At 35.6% G+C, this 23,081-nt stretch overlaps 1 protein-coding gene across 1 annotated transcript in view; it reads right to left on the bottom strand.

Moving 5' to 3' along the window:
• Positions 1–23,081, bottom strand: part of SLC36A4 (solute carrier family 36 member 4) — a 63,281-nt gene that overhangs the window by 21,778 nt on the left and 18,422 nt on the right. The window contains exons 4-9 of the mRNA XM_038568331.1: positions 22,445–22,533; positions 21,297–21,392; positions 18,886–18,970; positions 13,812–14,039; positions 11,544–11,642; positions 4,813–4,982 (exon numbers count right to left, since the gene is read on the bottom strand). Coding sequence (XP_038424259.1) covers positions 4,813–4,982; positions 11,544–11,642; positions 13,812–14,039; positions 18,886–18,970; positions 21,297–21,392; positions 22,445–22,533 — 767 coding nt within the window. The remainder of the gene's footprint in view (positions 1–4,812; positions 4,983–11,543; positions 11,643–13,811; positions 14,040–18,885; positions 18,971–21,296; positions 21,393–22,444; positions 22,534–23,081) is intronic.

The raw sequence follows: 23,081 nt of genomic DNA, 5'->3' as shown, positions 1-23,081 counted from the left end.
AACCTGGGATCACGCCCTGAGCCAAAGGCAGATTGTCAACCCCTGAGCCACCCAGACCCTTTTCCCAGTTTTATTCAATTTATTTCTCTTACTACTTTTTTATTGTGCCTCTCAGTGGGCACGTTCTTGCCTGAATATTTTCATTTTAGGTAACAAGCTCCTCGCTTGGAGTTCTACCCCTTGATTGCCTACTGGGATAAATTAAGAGATAGCTTGATTACCTGCTGTTACTCATCAGCTTTATTTCCTAGAATATTTGGGCTCCTAGCTCCTGTATGCTACAAACATGGACTTAGACTTGCGGTTTGTTCTGTTTTGGGGGGAAAATGAAGGAGCAGTTCACTTATCTTAATAAATTAAAAAGTTTATCTTATCCTTTCCCTGTTCTTCTATGGTTCTCTTTTTTTAATGAATTTTTCCTATCCAATACATGCTTCACAAAGAACACATGTGAAAGCAGAAGCACCTTACTGCTTCTCAGTATTTGTGTGTGAAAATCTAATACCCTCAATATTTCTGAGTAGACGTGTTTTGTGTGCAGACTGAATGAGTCACATGTGAATTCATTCTAGGCCAGTATTGTTCAAACTCTAATCATGACCCATTAGTGGGTGATATCAGTTGAGTGAGTGTGAAATACTTTTTTTTCCTAATATACGAACTGGAATACAGTATACCAGGGGGCAGTAGAAAATATGGGTTTTTATGTAACATTTTATTTATACTTATTGTATTACTTTGTGTGGGTGGTGTGTACCATGAAAACACACATACAGACATGTGTACATGTATTTCTATAAGGGTTTTTTCTATAAAACGTTTCCCTTTCTTACTATGGGTTGTAGTTTTAATTTTTTTTTTTTTTTTAATTTATGATAGTCACACAGAGAGAGAGAGAGGCAGAGACATAGGCAGAGGGAGAAGCAGGCTCCATGCACCGGGAGCCCAACGTGGGATTCGATCCCAGGTCTCCAGGATTGCGCCCTGGGCCAAAGGCAGGCGCTAAACCGCTGCGCTACCCAGGGGTCCCCGGGTTGTAGTTTTAAAAAGTTAAAAAGCCACTAACTGGAACCAAATAAGAAGGCACGGTAACTGTGATGGGGAAAAGACAAAGGGATATGGAACAGATCTTGCGTTTCAGAAAAATAAGCAACACAACAAAACTGAACAAAGGAAACCACAACTACAAGAAAGATGTTTGTTCCTATGATGTACACACCACCACTCAGTAAGACAGTAAGATGGAACCCAAATAAATACTATTCGCTATTTTAAGTCCTCTTGTAAACTTGTTATACCATCATTAATACTAATTACCCTCAAATCTCCATTCCTCCAATCTTCCCTTATGACAATGACACAATTAGAAACCTTCATCTTATTGGCTTAAATTCCCAAAATTGCTATTAGAGGAGCTGGAGAGACGTATAAACTAAAGACATAATCTAGATACACTCACCTGGAAGATCTTACAATGATGTGGCATTCATGCTCAAACACAAGTGCTATTCATCTGTCTGCCTAAGTCCACATTCCTATTTTTCCTTCAGACTCCCTTCATGCAAACGTTTCCTATTTAGGACCTCCTTGATAGTAAGGAGATTCTATAAATTAAAGTAGTACATAGGAACTTACATCGAAGCCTGAGAGCACTGTGTGAAAGAACAGAATCTACATAAAGTGATATGAAGAATTCTTCATATCAATCCAGACAGAAAGAAACATTATCTTTGATCTTTGTTAGGTTACTATCATGACTTTATTTGCATAGATTTTTTTTTTAAGTCCAGTATTCAAAAGGCTATTTCTTCTTGGTTATTTGGCTTGCAAGTGTACTGTGCCTTTGCTTTTTACTCAGTACTTGCTCCCTCCTGGGGAGTGACGGTGGGCTAGGGGCTCTCAGAGGACAGGCTAAACACAGTGGATGGCTCTGAGCAGCAATTTCTCTCAAACGTTTTTTCTGAGAAGGAATTATTTTTATATAAAAAGCAACATCGAGATTATGATTATGTAAAAGGTGTACTTTTTATGAGCTGATGCTATGCTTGAGGCAGGCTATTTGGTCAAGCCTATTCTCAAGACTCCCAAGAGAATGCTTTTTCCCCCCTCTCTGCTGCTGTTTGGGTTGTGGGTGGAACTGAAATAGCAATTCCTGCCCCATCAAGGTGCTAATGTCCTAGCTCAGAGCTGCAAATTTACTTCAGTATCATCTTTAAAACATTCTTTGCTTCAAAACCTAAATGTGATACACTGAATACTACTACTCATAACTAGTTTTAAAAGATGACACCTCAATCAATAAATAGTTAATAATTTGGAGCCTCTCTAATCCATACTTGCTTTATCTTGGGGCTACTTTCTAATTCAGTATTTTCTTGTAGGAATACCCCTTACGAATTCTGAGAATGTAAGTCACATGGCATCAAAATCCCTTTACTGCTTCCCATTGCCAGCAGCTAGGAGCTCCCTCGGCTCTTGTGACCACCATTGGCTTTTATATCAAGAGTAACGAGTATACTGCACATTCTCTTACTTCCTAGGCCTATCACCTGAAGCACAAAGAGGGAAGGGAAGAAGAGACTCATACATAGTACATCAAGAAAGAAATCTTAGACATAATCCAGTGATCATTCCGGTTCAAACTTCTCATCTTACAGAAGACTATCACTATAAAAGGACAAGCATCTCCTCTGCAGTATTCCTCAATCATGGCTGTTATTTAAGCAGCCCGGATGCAGAGGCCATAAATAAATGGACAGTAGGCCACAGAAGCCTCATCTCCAAAAGGAAAAGGAATTAGCCAACACAAGTTCTCTGAGGGAATTTGATCTATCTTGACGTGCTTTCTGTTTTATTCCAGATTTGTGTTTTTTAGGATATGTGTACTATCTTTTCCTCTAAATGAAAAGCAGGTGACTTCTTTGATTAGAGATGATGATGGTCCCTTTTTAATCAAGTCTTGCAACTGGCTCTGTTCAAAGTGTAAAGCCACAGCAATGAGGGATAAGGTGAGAGGCACGAAGGGGATGCCAAACAAGGCAAGGATTTAACAGAGTTAATGCACGGGTAGTGGAGTGCCCTCCAGGCTCAGCTGTGAATACAGAAAGCATTTCCTACTTGTCTCTCCCGCTGTTCCTTCACCATGCTCTTAACTCTGGGGATAGGAACATCTCAATTTGACATGCATGTGTACCCCTCTTCACTCCTTTCTCTCTCCAAATATTTCTGTGGAAAAGAATTCTGAGATTGTTTCCATCTACATTTTTTTAAAAGATGGATTTATTTATTTATTCATTTATTTATTATTTATTTATGATAGAGAGAGAGAGAGAAAGAGAGGCAGAGACACAGGAGGAGGGAGAAGCAGGCTCCACACTGGGAGCCTGACGTGGGACTCGATCCTGGGACTCCAGGATCGCGCCCTGGGCCAAAGGCAGGTGCCAAACTGCTGAGCCACCCAGGGATCCCTCCATCTACATTTTATATTTGACACTAAAAGTACTTGTCAGTTCTATTTATAAAATTATTCTTCAGATTTATTCTGACCATTATTCTAAGTGGGGAAAAATACCACTCTGTTTTCTAGATATTATACAATATTTGAGAAAAAGAACTATGCCATGCTACCATAATTTTTAACCTTGACTCTCTTAAGCCATTTAAGCTTCTAGCCTGTATTAAACTACTACAAAAAGGGGCATATTTGGAGGAAACAAAATTATATAATCAACCATAATGTAAGTTAATGAAATAAATGCTTAAAATTGTTTGTAGGCATGTCTCTAGTCTGAAACAAATGTATGATATCTGACACCTTCCCATCGTGAAATACTATATTTATAAAACGTGCCATAGCTAAAGTAGAACTATAATTAAAAAAAAAATGAACCCACTGCATGTGTGCCCATTGTGCAATCTGGAAGCTACTCTAGGTATATTCTCTCTACCACAAATGTGCAGCCCGAAAACTATTCTACGTATATTCTCTCTATCACAAATGCCTTCCTTTGTGGATTTGTTCTTGCAGCATTTTCAACTCCAGGAAAAACCCAAAGATAAACTCTCAAACTATCAACAGGAAGCCAGTCAGAACATGTAATATTCAAAAACATTTCAAGTTTCACAGACTTCTATCCAAGCAGCTAAAGGAGCAGTGTGACATTAATTAAATCAGCAATTTAACGTTTCTTCTTTGTATTTTCAAAGCTAAGGAGTTACCTTCAATTTAACGAATAAGGGAGGACATCTCCATGGTAATTGCTGCCAATACCTTTCTAAAATCTCCAGAGACCAATCTCTGGAAAAAGGAAAAACCCTCTATATTGCTTCATTTTGCAGAATATGGTTTCCAAATTTAAGTGAATATTTGATGCACCATATTGTCTTTTTAATAATGATGGGTTTTATCATTTTATCAGGAACCCAGAGTGTTGGATTTTTTGGCAGCAAGTATTACATTTTTTATTATAGTGAGTCTATATTAAAAAAATTCATGTTTTACTTTCATATGTTACTCAAATTTGGAACATCCTACAATTTTTAATTTTTTAAAAACTTTTAATCATTTTAAAGGATCCCAAATGAATCTGTAAAATCATAGACGGTCTCCTCTGAAAAGTATAAAAACTGTAAAATCATAGACGGTCTCCTCTGAAAAGTATAAAAATATTCTAGGTTACACAAATAAGAAATCACAATAAAAATTCTAAATGTTTAAACCATAAATCCAAAAATACACCTTTAATATCAAATACCAGTAAGCTATATGTGTGAAATATACAAACTAGGATTAAGAAACTCATATATACCTACCATACATCCTGGGGAAGATTTAAAGTTATGCTGCCTTTTATTTCATCATGGAAACACATATATCCTAAGGTAGCTAATGTTACATACAAAGTTGTAACAATTCCCATGCCAATATTCAATGCTTGGGGAAAGCGTTTTGATTCTTTCATTTGATTTTCCAGTGGAAGGACCTAAGAAGAGAATGCAGATAATAGAAGTAATTTAAAACAATCTAGTATTCCATCTTATATATACACAAATTAATCTTCCTATAGCTTATATGCAAATTTTATTTCCTTTTTTAAAATTTCCTTTAAAATAAAACTTAAAATTGCTGAATATTTTTCTTGGTGTTATATATATATATATATATATTTTACACTATAGATGTTCAAATCCTTAAAATAAAGAGATCTTAAATTAGATCTTAGCAGGCAAACCTGTCAGATCAAAAAAAATAAACTTTTATTTTTTTTAAAGATTTATTTTTATTTATTTATGATAGAGAGAGAGAGAGAGAGAGAGAGAGAGAGAGGCAGAGACACAGGCAGAGGGAGAAGCAGACTCCATGCTGGGAGCCTGAGGCGGGACCCGATCCAGGGACTCCGGGATCATGCCCTAGGTCAAAGGCAGGCACGAAACCGCTGAGCCACCCAGGGATCCCCAATAAACTTTATTTTATTATATAATTTTAGATTTACAGAAAAGTTGCAAAGGTAAACAGAAATTTCCCATATACGCCTGACCAGTTTGCTCTTTTGTTAACATTTTAAACTACCAAATTACATTTGTTACAACCAAGAACCAACATTGATATATTATTATTCAACTCTAAATTTTTTTGGATTTCATTAAATCCACTAATGTCCTTTTTTTCTGTTCCAGGGTCCCTTCCAGGATGCCACACTGCATTTTGTCACCATATCTCCTTGGTCTTCTCTGGTCTGCGATGGCTTCACAATCCTTTCTCATTGTTCATTACCTTGACAGTTTTGAGGAATACTGGTTAGGTATTTGGTATGACGTCGCTCTACCAGGGTTTGTCTGATGTTGTCTGATGTTTGTACACTGGGATTATAGGTTTTAGAACAAGATACCACTGAGGTAAAATCCCCTTCTCATCACACATGCTATCAACATGATTTGTCACTGGTGAAATTAACTTTCATCATTTGGTTAAGGCAATGTTGCCAGGTTTCTCTACTTAATAAAGGTCTTTTCTTCTTTCTTACCACACTCTGTTCATTGGAAGGCAAGTCACTAAATGCAGCCCACATTCCAGGGACTGGGGATTAAGCTACAGCTCCTGGAGGGGAAGTACCTACATAAATTATTTGGGAATCCTCCCATGTACATATTTATTGCATCACTTACTTATGTTAGTATGCATTCATGTATATTTGTTTTATATTGTGAATATGAATCCAAAAACACTTATTGATTTTGTTGCTCATATTGTTCCGGCTTCGGTCATTGTGAATTCCACCAGGTTGCTTCCTGTATTCCTTTGTATGCCTCTGTTCTTTCGTTTTTTGAGCATTTCCACACTTTCTGGTGCTATAAGATGCTCCAGACTCATCTTAAATGTCATTGTTTCAGTCCTAGAATCAGATATTTCTCCAAAGAACTTTGATTCTTTTGTTGTAGATGGTATTTAGAAGTCAAGATCTGGGTGCTGGATGTGGCTGTAGCTACTGTGTATCTCTTAGCTGAAGTACTAGAAAATACATGTGTGCATAATAACCCAAGTATAGCCATGTCTATAACTGCTTCTATATCTATCCATCTGTATATATTGTCTGTCAATTTAGTGAGATGAAAAGTTATTATTATTATGTGGAAGAAAAAACCTTTAAAGAAAAGGAAAAAAGGCTAATTGAAGAGTAAGTGTTTTTAGGCCAATCTTCAGAGGTTTTGGCCATATGATTTGGCCATACGTAAAAGATATTAAGAAATAATAACAGCAAGTATTTACTTATGAGGGGCCAGGTATTTTTCTTTTGTAATTGAGATAAAATTGGCATATAACATTATATTAGTTTCATGTGTAAACATAAGTTTGATATTTACATGCATTCCAAAGTGATCACCACAATAAGTCTAGTTACCATCCATCACAATAAAATTTTTTTTTTCTGTAATGAGAACTTTAAAGATTTACTCTCTTGGCAATGTTCAAAGATGTAATAAAGTAGTATTGCCTATAGTTGCCATGCAAATTTGACAAGCCTTTAGCTACACTTACCAACTAAAAAAGGAAAGAGAGCTCAAACAAAATCAGAAATGAAGTTACAACTGATACTATAGAAATACAAATGGTCATAAAAGACTACAATGGAAAATTACATGCCAAAAAACTGAACAACCTGGAAGAAATGGATAAATTCCTTAAAATATAGAATATTCCAATACAATGAATGATTCATGATTCAGAATCTGAATCTATTTCTTATAGAAATAGAAAATCAGAACGGAAAGATTAGTAATGAGGAGATTGAATCAGGAATCAAAAAACTCCTAACAAACAAAAGTCCAGGTCCAGATGATTTCACAAGCAAACTCTACCAAACATTCAAAAAAAGCTTTAAATACCTATCCTTCTCAAATACTTCCAAAAAACAGAAGAGGTGAGAACATTTCCAAGCTCATTTACAAGGCCAGCATTACCCTAATACCAAACCTAGAGTAGAGCACTGAAGAAGAAGGAGGAGATGGAGGAGAAGAAGGGAAGGAAGGAAATTTAAGCAACATCCCTGATGAACATAGATGCAAAAATCCTCAACAAAGTATTAGCAAACTATATTCAACAATACATTAAAAGGATCATACATCATGATCAAGTGATTTATTCCAGGGATGCAAGAATGGTTCAGCATCCACAAATGAATCAACAGGATACACCAAATTAACAAAATGGAGGATAAAAATCAGATGATCATCTCCGTAGATGCAGAACAAGCACTTACAACATTCAGTATCTGTTCATGATAAAAACACTCAATGCAGTGTGTACACAGGGAACATTACTCAACATAATAAAGGCCATATATAATAGGCCCACAGCTAGTGTCCAGCAGTGAAAAGCTAAGAGCTTTCCCTTTAAGATCAGAAACAAGTCAAGGATGCTTATACTCACACTTTTAATTAGGTTAAGTGTTCCTTCAATTCCAAATGATAACCTTGCCAGGTAGATAGAGTATTTCTGTTTGGAAGTTTTCTCCTTTCAGTATGTTGAATACATCATGCCACTCTCTTCTGTTCTACAAAGTTTCTGGTGAAAAATCAGCTAACAGCTTCATTGGGATTCCTCTGTACAAAACAAGTTGTTTTTCTCTTGTTGCTTTTAAGATTCCCTCTCTAACTTTTGCATTTAAATGCAAAAGTTAATTAAATTAAATCCCTGCATGGATCTCTTTGGGTTTACCTTATTTGGAATATCTGTGGACCTGCATGTCTGTTTCCTTCCCCAGGTTAGGGAATTTTCCAGCTGTTATTTATTATTTTTATTCTTCTTTTTCTCTCTTATCCTAGGATCCCTATAATGCAAATGAATACCAATTCTGCCTGGTGTTGTCCCATAGGTCCCTTAAGCTTTGTTTACTTTATCGTTATTTTTCCTTTTTGTTGCTCTGTTTGAATGAGTTCCACTGCCCTGTCTTTAAGGTCACTGGCTAGTTCTTCTGCTTCATCTGGTCTACTGAACCCCTCTAGTATATTTTTCAGTTCAGTAATTGTATTCCTCAGCTTTATGACTTCTGTTTGGTACTTATATTTTTCTTTTGCTTTGCTGAAGAACATCCATTCTTCTCCGAAGTTCCATAAGCATCTTTATAACCATGACTTTGAACTCTTTATCAGGTAGCTTACTTATTTTCACTTTGCTAAGGTCGTTTTCTGAAGCTTTGTCTTGTTCCTTCATTTGGAACATATTCCCACACCTCAATTTTCTTGACTCTCTATGTTTGTTTCTATGTATTAGCTGAAACAGCTACATCTCCCAGTCTTGAAGGAGTGACCCTGTGAAGGAGATGAACTTTATCATTCAACCTTGTCCTAGTTTGTGGTTGTCTCTTGGACCTTTGTGATTATCTAAGTAGCCTGATTTATTCTTGATAAGCTTCAGCTATTGAGCGTGTGCCAAGACCTACCAGTGCTCCAGTGTGGGGATCTCAGTCAGTACCAAGTTTCAGGATGACTGGAAGTCAGCTTCTCAGACAGCAGCTTTTAAAGTATGGAAATATAGAGTCCTATGGAACCACAATTGTAAACCCTGCTGGCCTCTAGACCAGGAGATCTGGATGGGTCTCCTAGGGAACAGTTCTAAAATTCAAGGTTTCAGATAACTGTATAAGCTCTTTTCTGGAAGGTATCAGCAAGCTGTAGCAAGATCAAAGGAGGGCACAAGATGGTATTTCTCTATGTTCCCTGAGAGTGCTTCTATAGCCTTGAGATGTGTGACAAACCTGAAGCCTGTCCCTCAGGTTAAAGTTTCAGCACCAATAAACAGGGCTTTTTCACTGGCATACTTGGGGTGCATTATCAGTGTGCTGTCTGTGCAGGGCCTCGGTGTGGCAGCCTGTCAAGAACTGTCCTTCCCATTGATAAAGTCCCAAGGGGCCCTGGAACACAAACCCTCTCAGCCACCAGAGCCAGGTGATCAAGGGGCATTCCTTGTGTGGACTACACTTGCCTACAGCTTTAGTAAGGCAGGGCATGCCCACCAGTGTTAGCAAGGCAGCAGGACACTGCTGTGTTTGTGACTGTCTATCTGTGCTAGCATCATAGAGGGAGACTACAAGTATGGTGCTCACCAGTGCCTCCATCCCTGGAAAAAGTCCCAGCTTGTCCCTGCCCCTCCAGTAGATGTTTTAAGATCAGTGCATGAATCCCCTTCACATATAGTCTAGGCATTTCTCAAACTGAAGCTTTTATGCTAGATTCTGGGGCAAGTGAGTCCATATTCAAGTCCTTTAAAAGGAGTTTCTCAGATTCCTATAGCCTTTGGATCCTACAGGGGTATGCCATTGCATGTATGAAGGGCCAGAAGGGATGCCTGATGTGGGGCACAAACCCCTTGCTCCTCTGGGAAAAGCTCCAGACTTGTAAGATCCCTCCCTATATTGGGTTGCTGCACCAGAGGTACAGTTTTTGGTGAGACCTCATCCCTTGTATCCCTTATCCGTCTTGATGTGGCCCTTTTATTCTTTGTCGTGGAGGAGCTATCCGGATAGTTTTCAGCTATTTCTCAGAGGCAATTATCCCATAGGTAGCTGTAGAGGTAGTGGGTTCATGGGAGAACGTGAGTTCAGGATCCTCCCCTACTGCCATCTTAGACCGCCCCTGCCAGGTACTTTTCTAGATGCTTTGCATGCAGCATTTCATGTAGTCCTCACAATAACCGTATGAGATAATAACTCCAGTAATATCTCCACTTTTTAGGTAAGTCAGGTCCATATGGAAATATTAACTGGTTAATAGAAGAGAGAACCATTTGGATGCCCTGGAGATAATCCAGACCTGAAATAGGGGGCTATGATTAAAAATGGTGCCAGTGCAGCTAGAAAAGGGGGAGAGGAAGGAAATTCACATTTTTGTAGGCTCCCTCTGTGATTAGCAGCACTGTGGGTGTTTTAAATGTAATTTCATTTGTGGGGGAAAATGAAAGAAAAATAAACATGCCTTAATTACTGATGGAACGGGGGAATGAATGACAAAGTGAAAGAAATTGCTCTAATGTTTCAAGCTTGAGCAACTGAAAATAAAACTAAAAGAAATAGGGAAATGAGAAAGTGAAACAGGTTTTGGATTAAGATTATGTTAGACTTTGGAGCTGCTGAACTTGAAATGTTAGAGGAACAACTTAACTGGAAATGTCCAATAGTTAACTACTAGAGTTTACAGGTTAAAGACAGAAACGAAAATCTACAGTTATGTCTGGAACAGTAATAAATGGAACTATAGGAATTTGTGAGATTTCTCTAATGGAGTAATGGATAATTCAGAGAAAGCAAGAACCCAAGTAAAATGATATAAAATTATCTTCTAGGCCTATTTCATCTGTGGTTCAAATAGGTATGTATAAGTGGTTTCGCTCCCATACCAAACCAACAGACAATGAAACAAGTTATAGAGCAGAGTAGAGAGTGATATTTTGTTTTCCCCAAATCTACACATTCCAGACTTTAAATAAACTGGAGGCATATTAAATGGAAATGTTTAAGATCTTAGAATCCTCGGGGTGCTTGTATTTCTTGGTATTAGCTTTATAATAACATCATTTCTCAAAACAAATATGTATAAATCTAGAGGGAGAATTTATATTTGATTTTTTTTTTATTCTTCTATGTAATTATAACTTTGTAACAATTTAAATTCACTTTAAATCATTTAGTCTATAAAATATGATGTTTGGGGTCTGTCTGAATGTAACCTGAGCTTGGTAAGTAGATGGAAGAGAGATAAAACAAAATTGACCATAAGTTGATTTTTGAAGCTAGGTGACGCTTACACAAGAACTCATCATACTGTTTTATAGATTTTGTATTAGGCTTGAAATTTTCCATAACAAAATGCTGAAAATCATCTAAACTAAACTATAATTCAAGTGTAACCTACCAAACTGCAAATAATGTTCTGGCAATGAAGAAAATGGAAACAAAAAAGAAAAATGCATTTTTAAATATCGTTTGACTACGTAAGTCTTTGTGTTGACTTAAAATTTTTAAAAATAATAATAAAGAATAAATCCTTACCACTCCTATGCCTTCAAAAGCAAACACAGCAGTACCAAAAAAGAGTGGGTATTTTTTCCAACCAGCCACTATTGGAAGGTTGTGGGGATTTGGCATATTCTGGAGAAACAAAAAAAGAAAACAAAAAAAAAAAAAAAAAAAGAGAGAGAGAGAAGTTACTTCTTTACTTCTTTTAAAATGTAAAATAAAGAGCGAAATCATATACTTCTGAGTTTCACAGCAGCAGATGTATGTTATAAAAGTGAATTCTTTCAATAAACACTTTAAGCATCCTATGTTAAATATGGCCAAGCAGTTAGGATTTCACTGCCAAAGCCATTGTTTCCCTCATGCTCACACATTCCATCTGAGCTAAATGCTCCTGATTACCTGCTTGCACTTTCAAGTCCTGGGCTGTTCACACTGGGTATGGCTCCTGTCACAACAGGAAATACATAAGCATACTCAGTCTGAGCTGGAGCCATAGAGTCAGTATCGGCCACTGTTCATGGGGTCCAATGAAATCCCTTTTCTACTGTTTTCATTTCTCTTTCAGTCTCCACAGTACGTGGTTCCTGACTTTGGCTTTTTACCTCATAACTCTGCTTCCTAGTACAGGTCTCCTCCTGGTTTCAGGGTCTGACTCTTTACCTAGACAGTTGCCATTACCCTTATTATTTGTACATATTCCTTGTCTCTGGCTTTGATTTCTTGGTCTTGACTCGTAGCCTTGTTCCAACTTTCACTATCTGGAAACTCAAACTGCACATCTTCTTCAAGTTCTCTGGTTCCACAATGACTATGTCTTCCAGCTACCCCAAGACTGGTTCCTACTCTGCTCACCATCCTGTGTTCTCTACCTTACCTAATTGGAAGTGGAAATCAGGGTCAAGGAAAGAAGATGAAAAAAGAAACAAGTGTGAAAGCACATGGATAATTTGGGAAATAGGTCTAGAACATCTGAAGCACAGAGAGACTTGTGTGATAGGATGGTGATACATGGTGGAAAATATAAGCTTGGTCAAAATGAAAAGGGCAGTCAATGTCTGAGTCATCTGATAACACCAAACTGTTACTTAAGATTCACATTGTTTCCTCTACCTAAATAACCTTCTTTTTTGCTCCTACTAACTCATACACGTTCAGCTAAGGGGTCATGAAATACGGAAAGCCTTATGAGGTCTTCCTGCCTGTCCCCTTCCACTGTTATTTGCAATAAGAAAATGTCTACAGGTTTTAGAATTCGGGGGGGTGGGGTATGAAACAGACCCATCATAACAGAGTTTTTAGTAAGTTGCCAGTGGAGATTTTAGAACAATTGCAGCAGTAATATATAAAATGGACTGGATCAGAAAAGAATAGAGAATAGAACAAGGATGCTTGACCTTTCTGAGTCATTGGCTCCTTTGAGGAATGAAAGCTATATACTGCTCAGTAGGGGAATGCATATATACAGACAGAAACATATGCCTTGCAAATATTTTGAATGGTTGTAGATCCTCTGAATCCCATCAATCAGTTTTTTAGGGGTGCCTGAGTGGCTCAGTTAAATGTCTGCCTTTGGTTCAGGTCACCATCCTGGGGTCCTGGGATAGAGCCCTGCATTGGGCTCCCTGCTCAGCAGAGTGTATGATTCTCCTTCTGCCCCTCCCCCTGCTTGTGTTCTCTCTTTTTCTTTCTCACATGTTCTCCCTCTCTCAAATAAATAAAACCTTTTTAAAAAAAAAACCCACAATTTTTCAAGGAATATTTCTTTTATGGTTAGGATCCCCAGACTATGGACAATGAAATCAGTTGAGGTTGCATACTTTAGACAGAGGTTATGGACTAGGGTACTGGCAGTGAACTGAAGTGGTGGCAGCAAACGGTGGTTCAGAAGTAAAAGAAAATTACAAAATTACATCTATACTCCCATCTGGAGACTGATTCAAATCTTCAAAGAATAAACAAAACACTAATAAGGTCTCTGTTTCACATCACATTGTACTGAGGTACGATCCTAAATCTCACAGCTTAATAAGGTAGGTATTCTCTTCTGCAGTGATGTCATGAAGCCTAGAGGCATATTTACCAAGATTCAAAACCAGACCTGAATACAAAGCCTGTGCTGTGTCACATACTTTTCCAGCTGAGCGGTATCCCCCAAAAGGAGACCCAAGTTGACTGATTATCTCCTGTGTGCCACATAATGAAGTAGGAATCTTTACATATCTTTACTTTTACCTTCAAAGTAAAGAATTTACTTATTAAGAAACACATGACACTCAGTTAAAAACATGTTATACTTACCCTAACAACATACTGATAAATTATCACAAGACTGACAGCCATGGAAATGTTGGCAAGGAATGACAGCACAAATAGATTCTTTAGTTCACGAATGAAGACCAAAAGAATTATAAATGGAAGAAAGCAAAGCATATATATCCTTAGATCAATACTTCTTCTCTCACATGGATTTGATGAATTGGTACTATTCAAAAGAAACACTTTACTCTCCAGGAATCCTTCATGAACCTATAATAGGATTACCATGAGAATAAGAAAGAGGGGGAGAAAAAAAACTTCCATCAACTTATAAATAAAAAAAATAAAGAAAATTATTATCTATATACTCTATGATAAATTCCTTTACAATAAAGAATGTTTACATTTTTTCAAGATATTCTAGCTTCCTAGAAACATATATATGTATCAAATTGAAGGATAATTAAAATAGGATAATCTTTTTTTAGGATAATCTTCTTTGCAAAATAACTTACCATATGCTGTAAAAATAAAGTTCACTAGAAAGTTATGAGGATGAATTTATGAATTTATTTCGAAGCTTTGTGCTCATGATCCCTTAAAAGGCTCAATCTGTTTTGGAGATCATCAAAAGTGGATGCATATTCGCTGAGAATGACTATATTCTACTCCAGATATCCTACTCCAACTTACTTTCTTCAGAGGAGGAAACAAGCTCTAAGCACCTCTAAGCACCTCTGAGAAATGTACAGTTGCCAAAATAAAATTCAGAAGTCACAGTCTAACTTTAAAACTGTTTAAAAAAAAAAATAAAAATAAAATAAAATAAAACTGTTTTATAAGACAACTGTTTATAAACTATCATAAATATCAATAAATATTTATTAAGAATCCACTAAATTCATTCATGGCCATGTGTTAGAAGTAAATACATTTTTGCTAGAGCAAAAAACTTCAATAAATCAATTTTACCTTAAAATTTATTCAGCCACATTTATAAATCAACATTCAGTGTTCAAGAGAAATACATAATTTATAGGTTCCATATTATTAAAAATTGTCTTATTCAATTAACAAGATAATCCAACTTACTAAAATAGAAATGAAATTTTAGAGTATTTTTAAAACACTCTTAAAAACTCATAGCAGAGTACTTGCTTTGGCAGCACATATACTAAAAAACTCACAGCAGAGGCAGATAATTTAAAATAAGAGTGAAAATCTATTTGCCCCCAGGCACTGTACCCCCACCCCCCCCCACCCCAAGCATGATGATACGATTGTGTCTCTGGATACATCAATTCTTAAGAATCAGATCCTTAGTAATAATAGGAAGCATTTTTTTGAGTACTGAACTAACTACATTATATACAACATCCCATCTAATCCTCAAAACAACCCTCTGAGGTGGGTGGTAGTATTCATTTTATATTATAGTTGAGAAAGGTTTAGGGAGGATTTAAAAAAAAACTTATATAATATCAAGCCAGTAAGTGGTAGTGCTAGGATTCTAGCCCAGGTGTGAGACTAGAATTTAGCCTGTGACAGCTGCATGTTAACTGGACCAAAATACCCCAATCCTACAAGGGGTCCCTGCCCAAGTAGCCACCTGGCCTCTACTCTGACATCTCTCTCGATATAGTTACATATTAAGAGGTCTACAAGTCAGAAGTTTAGAACAGAATTATAGTATGATTAACAATTCAAGCATTTCTTTTAATTTTATAGTTTATGATAAGCAATGTTTAGTGTCACTATAAATGTACACATCATCTGAAACTGTAAGGAATTTATTTACTAGTTTTAAGCTAGATAGGCAACTTGTAATTCATACTGCACTGACAAACTCTCAGCTTACACCATGAACCATTTAAGAAATGCATACCTCACGTTTATCTTGTAACTGACCAACAAAACTTCGTATTTTATATTTTATAACTTGAAGTAGAAGCAAGATTGATAATTCACATTACTTGGTTTGTAAAAAAATATATTTTTTGTTGACTCCATTTTTCCAGTTACAAAATTATTTATAGCCAATTGCTTCTGTATCCAAGAAGTACCACCAATTATCAGATTAAGTAATGATCAAAACTAAGCTCTAACAAGGATACCCAGCAAGAGAAAATCAGTTACACAACCAATTTTAAAAAGGGGTGGTTTGAATGGTGAGATGGTTGAGAATATGAAATTAATTCTATCACAACTATAATAATTTAGTATTCTTTGGCAGAAAGATGGTTATTAAAATTGTCAGGATTAAAAAATAAAATAAAGTATAGATACATACCCAGAGCAAGATTCAGGTAAACATTTGAGTCCTTTGGTGCCCTCTAGAGACAGATATTGGCTATCTAATAGGACTTCCTATGATCTCACATGTTTACCAAAATGCAAAACACTGAAATAAATATTATAAAATAAAATTACTAAATTCAGTTGTTTCCATTTAAAGCTTAAATTTACTAAAATCTACTACTTATTAGTTTTCAATGATTCAGTAACCTAATGATTAAAATCCCAAGGTAGACTGTTCTTCAGCAAAGCTAAAATAAATGCAGAATTAAAGCCTTAACACTCTGTATTTGTATACTACTTTACATTTTGCAAGGTTTTCACAAACCTTTTGTCAGCTGAGTCTCAGGATAAGCTAAGGAGGAACAATGGGAGATTTGTTGCTATTCTCACTTGTAAGGAAGCCAAGGCTTGACCAGGGATAAGGAGATCTTGCCCAATGTGTGATTTAAAACTGAGAGAGTAGGAATTTGAATTTGGATCTTCTGTCTCTAAAGCCATGGTCTTATGTACCATTATACATATTTTTCTGTTAATGTAATATCCCTTCCTCACTCTTCATGCCCATATATACTATTTTATCTATCTAAAATTTTCTAGAGTTTCTTAGAGAACAGATAGGAGCTACTATAAACCACGGTGGACTAGAATCATTGGAGCCACTACCCATCCATTTCCCCCTGCCTATTGTTCACAATGACTTAATGGGACCAAAAACAAACCTGTGGCAGTTACAGAGCAAGAGATTCACACATCTGTATGGCAACTAAACTCTTCCTTCTTTGATTTGATAAAATATTACACCTTTGATTTTATGTAGATTAACGCAGTAATAAACTTACAGTTTTTAACTTTAACAGTAGTAGTAATTGGAAAGGTATAATCGACCAGTATGTCTACTATTGGAGACTGCTATAAAATGTGGGAATGAACATCTGCTGCTGTTTTAGTGACAATCTGTCTGTTCTCCCAAGGTGTGTTCATCATTGCTTTCAACTTTCCCAAGTCTGAATGTCTTTTTCCATGTTGCTTTTCATGCGTCAAAAGGACTTGTGTCATTCTACCTACAGCAGGCCTTCTCCTTATCTCCCAGAGAGTCACTTTTCCTACCTGGTCTTCTTAGAATATGTGCAAATGAGTTAAATACTTCCAATCAACCTTGGAAGCAACTGATAATATTTTGCAGGAGAAAGTTACCAATCCTAAGCTTATACAGATATTTATTGTATGCACTCATGTCATATGCATACACACAACTAAAATCAGACAAGGTCCTGTCCACTGATGAACAATAAAATACTGGGTGGCAGCTACATCACAGACCTAGATCTCAGCTTAATTCACATGACTTAGGGCACACTGCTCATGCTTTGTGAGAGTCAGTTTACATGTTCAAAAAATAAGCATTGTAATGTATTACAGAGTAGTTGTAAAGACTAAATGAAAAATGTCACACCTTATTAACATAATATTATAAGGCATTATTAATATTATCCATAAATTCAAATCAAGCTTATTGGTAGCTTAGAAAAGATATATTACTACCAAGTTGCATAATTCTAGAAAGGGACCATTTCCACTGTATTCTATGTAAATGACTGGTAAATGGTGTGTCTTATCAGTTTTGACAACAGATAGCCTCTTGATTGAGTTAATAGTCCAAAGAACATGCAACTTGTGGAATTATATACTTATAAATCAAAAGTACATCATCTATAATGAGTAATGCTAATGAAAGCATCAACTCTCTTATTTATATAGAAGGGTTGACTCAATGAGCCTTTCCAACATTAAAAATCTAGGCTAGGGGCTGTAGCAAATTATGGCCCATACACCAAATCTAGCCTACCACCTAATTTTGCAAATATAATTTTATTGAAATACTGCCATATATATTTATTTATATATTATTTTATATAGCTAAGTCAAAAAGACCATATAGCTTGAGAAACTGAAAATACTTATTATTGTCCCTTTTCAGAAAAAGTTTGCCATTCTTGGTCTAAATATAAAACAAAGCATACTTTATACTTGAAAAAGAGAGTCAAAGATATACTGATATCTACAACTAGGTTCTTTAGAAAGCATAGTCACATCATCATTTTGCATTAAAACACCTATAAGTACTATGTGTTGTTATGTAAATATCTACTATTACACAGTGCATATGTGGAGAGCTACTAAATGTTATTGATTAAAGAAGAACAGGGAGTAATGTACTAGTTACAAGCTAAAGCGCATGAAGAAATGTGTTTCAGCATTGTTTATGATAGGGGAGCTTTTTTATTTCAGTGCTTTGCATGTTTGTTCAAATTGACAGTCTCTGCCAAGACTGCAAACCACTTCCTTTTAAAGCAAACTCTTATAATATGGAGAGAATTACAGAACACTCCTCATTTTTGGACACAGTATCTTTTTAGACAATAGCAATAACTATTTGGATTTTACTAATGTCCACTTCGTTACTTCATTTTTTAGGCTGCTGGCTAAAGCCTTATATATTTATTCATAAAAAAATCAATATAAAAACATGCTCCCAAGACATTTGTGTATCTGATTTTGGGACCTGAATTTTAATTATCTAAGAGTCATATCTGACAGAACAAACATTATTGGTATACAATGGCAAGAAAAGCAAAGTCAATATTAGTGGCGGAAAATCCAACTTGCAAAAAAGGAGACTAAAGGAAAATTTACAAAGGATCATGTTTTAAGAAAGGAGCACATTTCCATATTCAACCATGGCTTACTCAGGGGAAATATGATGCCATAACTATGGACTTGGAAGAAACTGATGTCAATAACTGGACAAAATACTTACTTGTTTTACATTTTCAGCTAAGAAGACAATATAAACACTACAGAATCCCAGTTGTGTTATCACCAGAAAAAAGTCAACCACATTCCTGAAAAGAGATACCCACAAATAAGTATCAATAAGAGCTGCTGATATATCAATATATTTTTTCTTCTTAAACTATTTTCAAACATTTTATTATAGCTTATATTCTTTTTACTTCCTTAAAATAAGAAATGATGTACTTATTTTCTACAAAGATCACACATTTATGATCAGTATGTCCCTACAATTACTGAACAAAAAGATGTCCTGTTAAGTTAAAAGGCCAAGATTTCCCTCTCATTTATTTCTGAAATTCAACAGTTTGAGTATCTGCTTATAAAATGATATAATGAAAACATTTCATCTTTCAGATTAAGCCCATCTCTCCTACTTCTCAAGATCTTTTTCTGATTACCCCAGTGTATTTTCCAGCCCTCCTGGCTTCCTGTCATTTGCAAATATGATGAGTGAGCATGCTCTCCACTATCCAAATCACTAATAAGAACATGAAATGAGAGAGGATTAAATCATAAGACCAAAGACCCCACCAATAGCTTAGCTCTATTCTTATTTTTTAATGTGATACTTAAGAAAATTCTAGCTACATGAAATAGCATACAGAAGTGGGTAGGGAGAGGCACCTGGGTGGCTCAGCAGTTGAGCATCTGCCTTTGGCTCAGGTCATGATCCTGGGGTCCTGGGATCGAGTCCCTCATCAGGCTCCCCCAGGGGAGCCTGCTTCTCCCTCTGCCTGTGTCTCTGCCTCTCCCTCTCTGTCTTCTCATGAATAAATAAATAAAATCTTTAATTAAAAAAAAAAACAGGGATCCCTGGGTGGCACAGCGGTTTAGCGCCTGCCTTTGGCCCAGGGCACGATCCTGGAGACCCGGGATCAAATCCCACGTAGGGCTCCCGGTGCATGGAGCCTGCTTCTCTCTCTGCCTATGTCTCTGCCTCTCTCTCTCTCTCTCTCTCTCTCTGTGACTATCATAAATAAATAAAAATTTAAAAAAATAATAATAAAATAAAAAAAATAAAAAAAAAAACAAGTGGGAAGGGGATGTCACCAGATTAGCATAGTTTGGGTATAGTAGTTAGTTATAAATCTGCCTACATGTTATTAATTGTAGCCCATATTACTCTATTTTGTTCAGAGGACAATGAGTGATTACAACAGCATGCACCTACTGATTCATTACAGTCTTTATTTTACCATCAATGCCAAGCTGCCAAACAATCTGGTCTACAAACCTACAGACCTTCCTTCTCTCATTTGAAATTGGAAGGGTCCTTGCCTATCTTCATTCTTGCCATAACTATAGCTCTTAAAGTTCTTCAGGGATCTCCTTTGTAAATAATCTTGGTACCCTGAAATGAATTCAAGTTTCTTCACTCTGAAGAATTACATTTAAGTATTCCCTTAAGATCTTTTTATCCACCTTAGAATTTAGTATCCTACCAACAATCATTCCAGCCACATCTACCTGAAAGTCATTCTTCTTGATGGGAAAAACAGATAAAGCTACCTCTATTCTGGAGCAGAAGGAAAAAGACAGGGTTCTGGAGCACATCCCAGGGCATGAGGCTGTTTTTTTTCCTTCTTCTCCTTGGTTTATCAAGAACTCTGAGCAGCTCATAAACAAATCTAACTTCTTACAAATCCCCAGGAAGGCCATATTTAACCATAAACTCTACTAGCATCGTTCTTTTTCTTCTTTTAATTTCCACTGCACATATCACTTGTACCATAGTGAGCAATTCGTTGACACAACCTATGCTTATTTTTCCAGTCCTGTTTCATCTGACTTTGATCAGTCATGTCTACCAATGATAAAGTTACATTTAAACAAGTTAGTAAAATGAAATTGTGCTAAAATACACACTTCATACATCCTATGTGTAGCTAAACACCACAATTTTATCTAAAATAATGAGACTACAACATTTTTCTTGCTTTTTTCTACTTTCCTTATAAAAATATTAACACAATTATATCACAAGTTAGCCAGATGCTTTATAAATATAATTTTATTTATTTAAACTACTATAGTAATCTGGTGAAATAAGTATCACCATGAAGTCATTTGATGGTGAGAAAACTAAAACAAAATGATAAATCATTTGACTCAGGTCATAAAACTGAAAAATGGTAGAGTTGAGATTTGAATCCAAGTCTATATGTGTGTGTATATATATACATATTTAAATATAAAATTTAAATATTTAATATTTTATATTTAAGTATATACAGTCTATATATATCTCTCTAAAGATTATGTTTATTCCCCCAGCTTTATCATACTTCATCTCATGTATTTTATTAAATTAAAATTCTTAAAAAATAATATAATTTCTGTAAGCAGATATTAATTAACATAGCAAAAGCTTACCTTCCCCATGCTGCTTGCCTCTGAAGACAACTCCAAGGACTTACTTCCATAGCAAAACTCACAGTGTCACTGTAACCTAATGTTGACTTTTTAAACCTGTAATTTAAGGACATACATGCATATGAAAGAAGAAAATTTTAGGTTGGTTCATAAATCCAATGCTTGAAAAGAACATCAAATAAATAGGAATTAATAAATGCCAGTCTATGCACTGACAGAAGAGTTTTTGAAATTTCAAGATCTGCATAGGCTAAGATATATCTCATGAAATTTTAAATCTGTTCTTTTTACCCATATATTAGTTTCCATCTACTATTAAAGTTTACATATTTATAGAAATCATCTAATGCAATATTTGTGTTTCATTGATTTACATATTTAAATTCCCTAAAAACACTACCTACATTGTTCATGTCTAAATTATTCATTCTTGGAAGAACATTATTTTACACATCTGCACACAGCTTTATAACATATTTACATATAAGCTATTTTACTTAATACTCAGCCCCAAGAGATAGGCATTATTTCCCTGTTCTCTTTCCCACATTTTTTTCAAGTATCATTGTTATTTAAAGATCATAAATGACTTGCCCAAAGTTTTAAGAACATTTAACAATAACAAAAAGTGTTAGGATTAGAATATTAGTTTACTAGAATAGGTGATATTTATTTTTTAAATAGTCCACTGTGCTGTAGAAACATTTCATGAAACAGAAACAAAGAAACAAAAGAATATTATTTTATTGACTATTCATCAGCCCACCTATCAGCAAGAACACCAAAGGCACCATACCCTAAAATGAATTCCTAACAATTGAAGACTATTAGTCTATAACTGAAAGTAGTGCTGTGGTCTCCATTTCCCCCCCATGTCTTTCCTGAGTTTTTAATTTATATGGAAAGAAACCATTCCATTTCACTGACAGGGCTATACTTTAAAAGAAGTAAATATATCCAGACCAGATTTCAATCACAGGAAATATCTTTTTCCATATTTTCCATATTCATGATTTTAGACTTGTCTACATTACAGATTATAGGAAATAGGATTGTTAGTTGCAAAGCACAGTTTAAGACTATTTGATGCCGTAAATAAATACATAGCTTTAAAACAAATAAAATACACTTAACAAATCCTCATTTACCTCTGACACAGAAAGTGACTGCACCGTACCAAAATGTGCATACAGTGAACAGAAATAATTCCTATAAACACAAGGCTGATTGGTCCAAGCTGTGGGGAGGGAGGGGGGGGAAATGTAGAAGGTTAAATATTTAAGTTTAACAAAAATTAAGTTACCTTATAAGCAATGAGACAATGGACTACTCATTTGTGTGAATCAATTTGGTTGGACAAAATGATTAGTCAGTTGCATATAGGAAAATTCATAAACTTGATACTGAAAGAATTTCAACAATATACTTAAGACAAACACATATGATTCCATCTCATCAGTTTGCTTAGCCAAACCTATGAACATAGAGTATAGCTATGCAATATGGTAGGATAGAATACAACATCACATTTAACATCAGACAGCAAGTCTATGACTATCACTGTAATTTAGCTAGAGTACACAAAGGTAAGTCTTACTACTATATCTGCATTTTTTTATTGCCAGTGGAAGCCATGATTAATTAAATGCAACTATGAATCATTATCTGAATGACTAAAAAGCACTATACTAATTTGGAATTGTGCTTGTGTACTTACTATGTATAAGGAAGTAGGCCTAGGAAAAGATTATTATAAAAAGTGCTACATAGAGACACCTGGGTGGC

This window comes from Canis lupus, chromosome 21 (assembly GCF_011100685.1).
Source record: "Canis lupus familiaris isolate Mischka breed German Shepherd chromosome 21, alternate assembly UU_Cfam_GSD_1.0, whole genome shotgun sequence".
Lineage (NCBI taxonomy): Eukaryota > Metazoa > Chordata > Mammalia > Carnivora > Canidae > Canis > Canis lupus.
The sequence above is the reverse complement of the archived record's forward strand: the minus strand, read 5'-3'. Positions and strand labels throughout refer to the sequence as shown.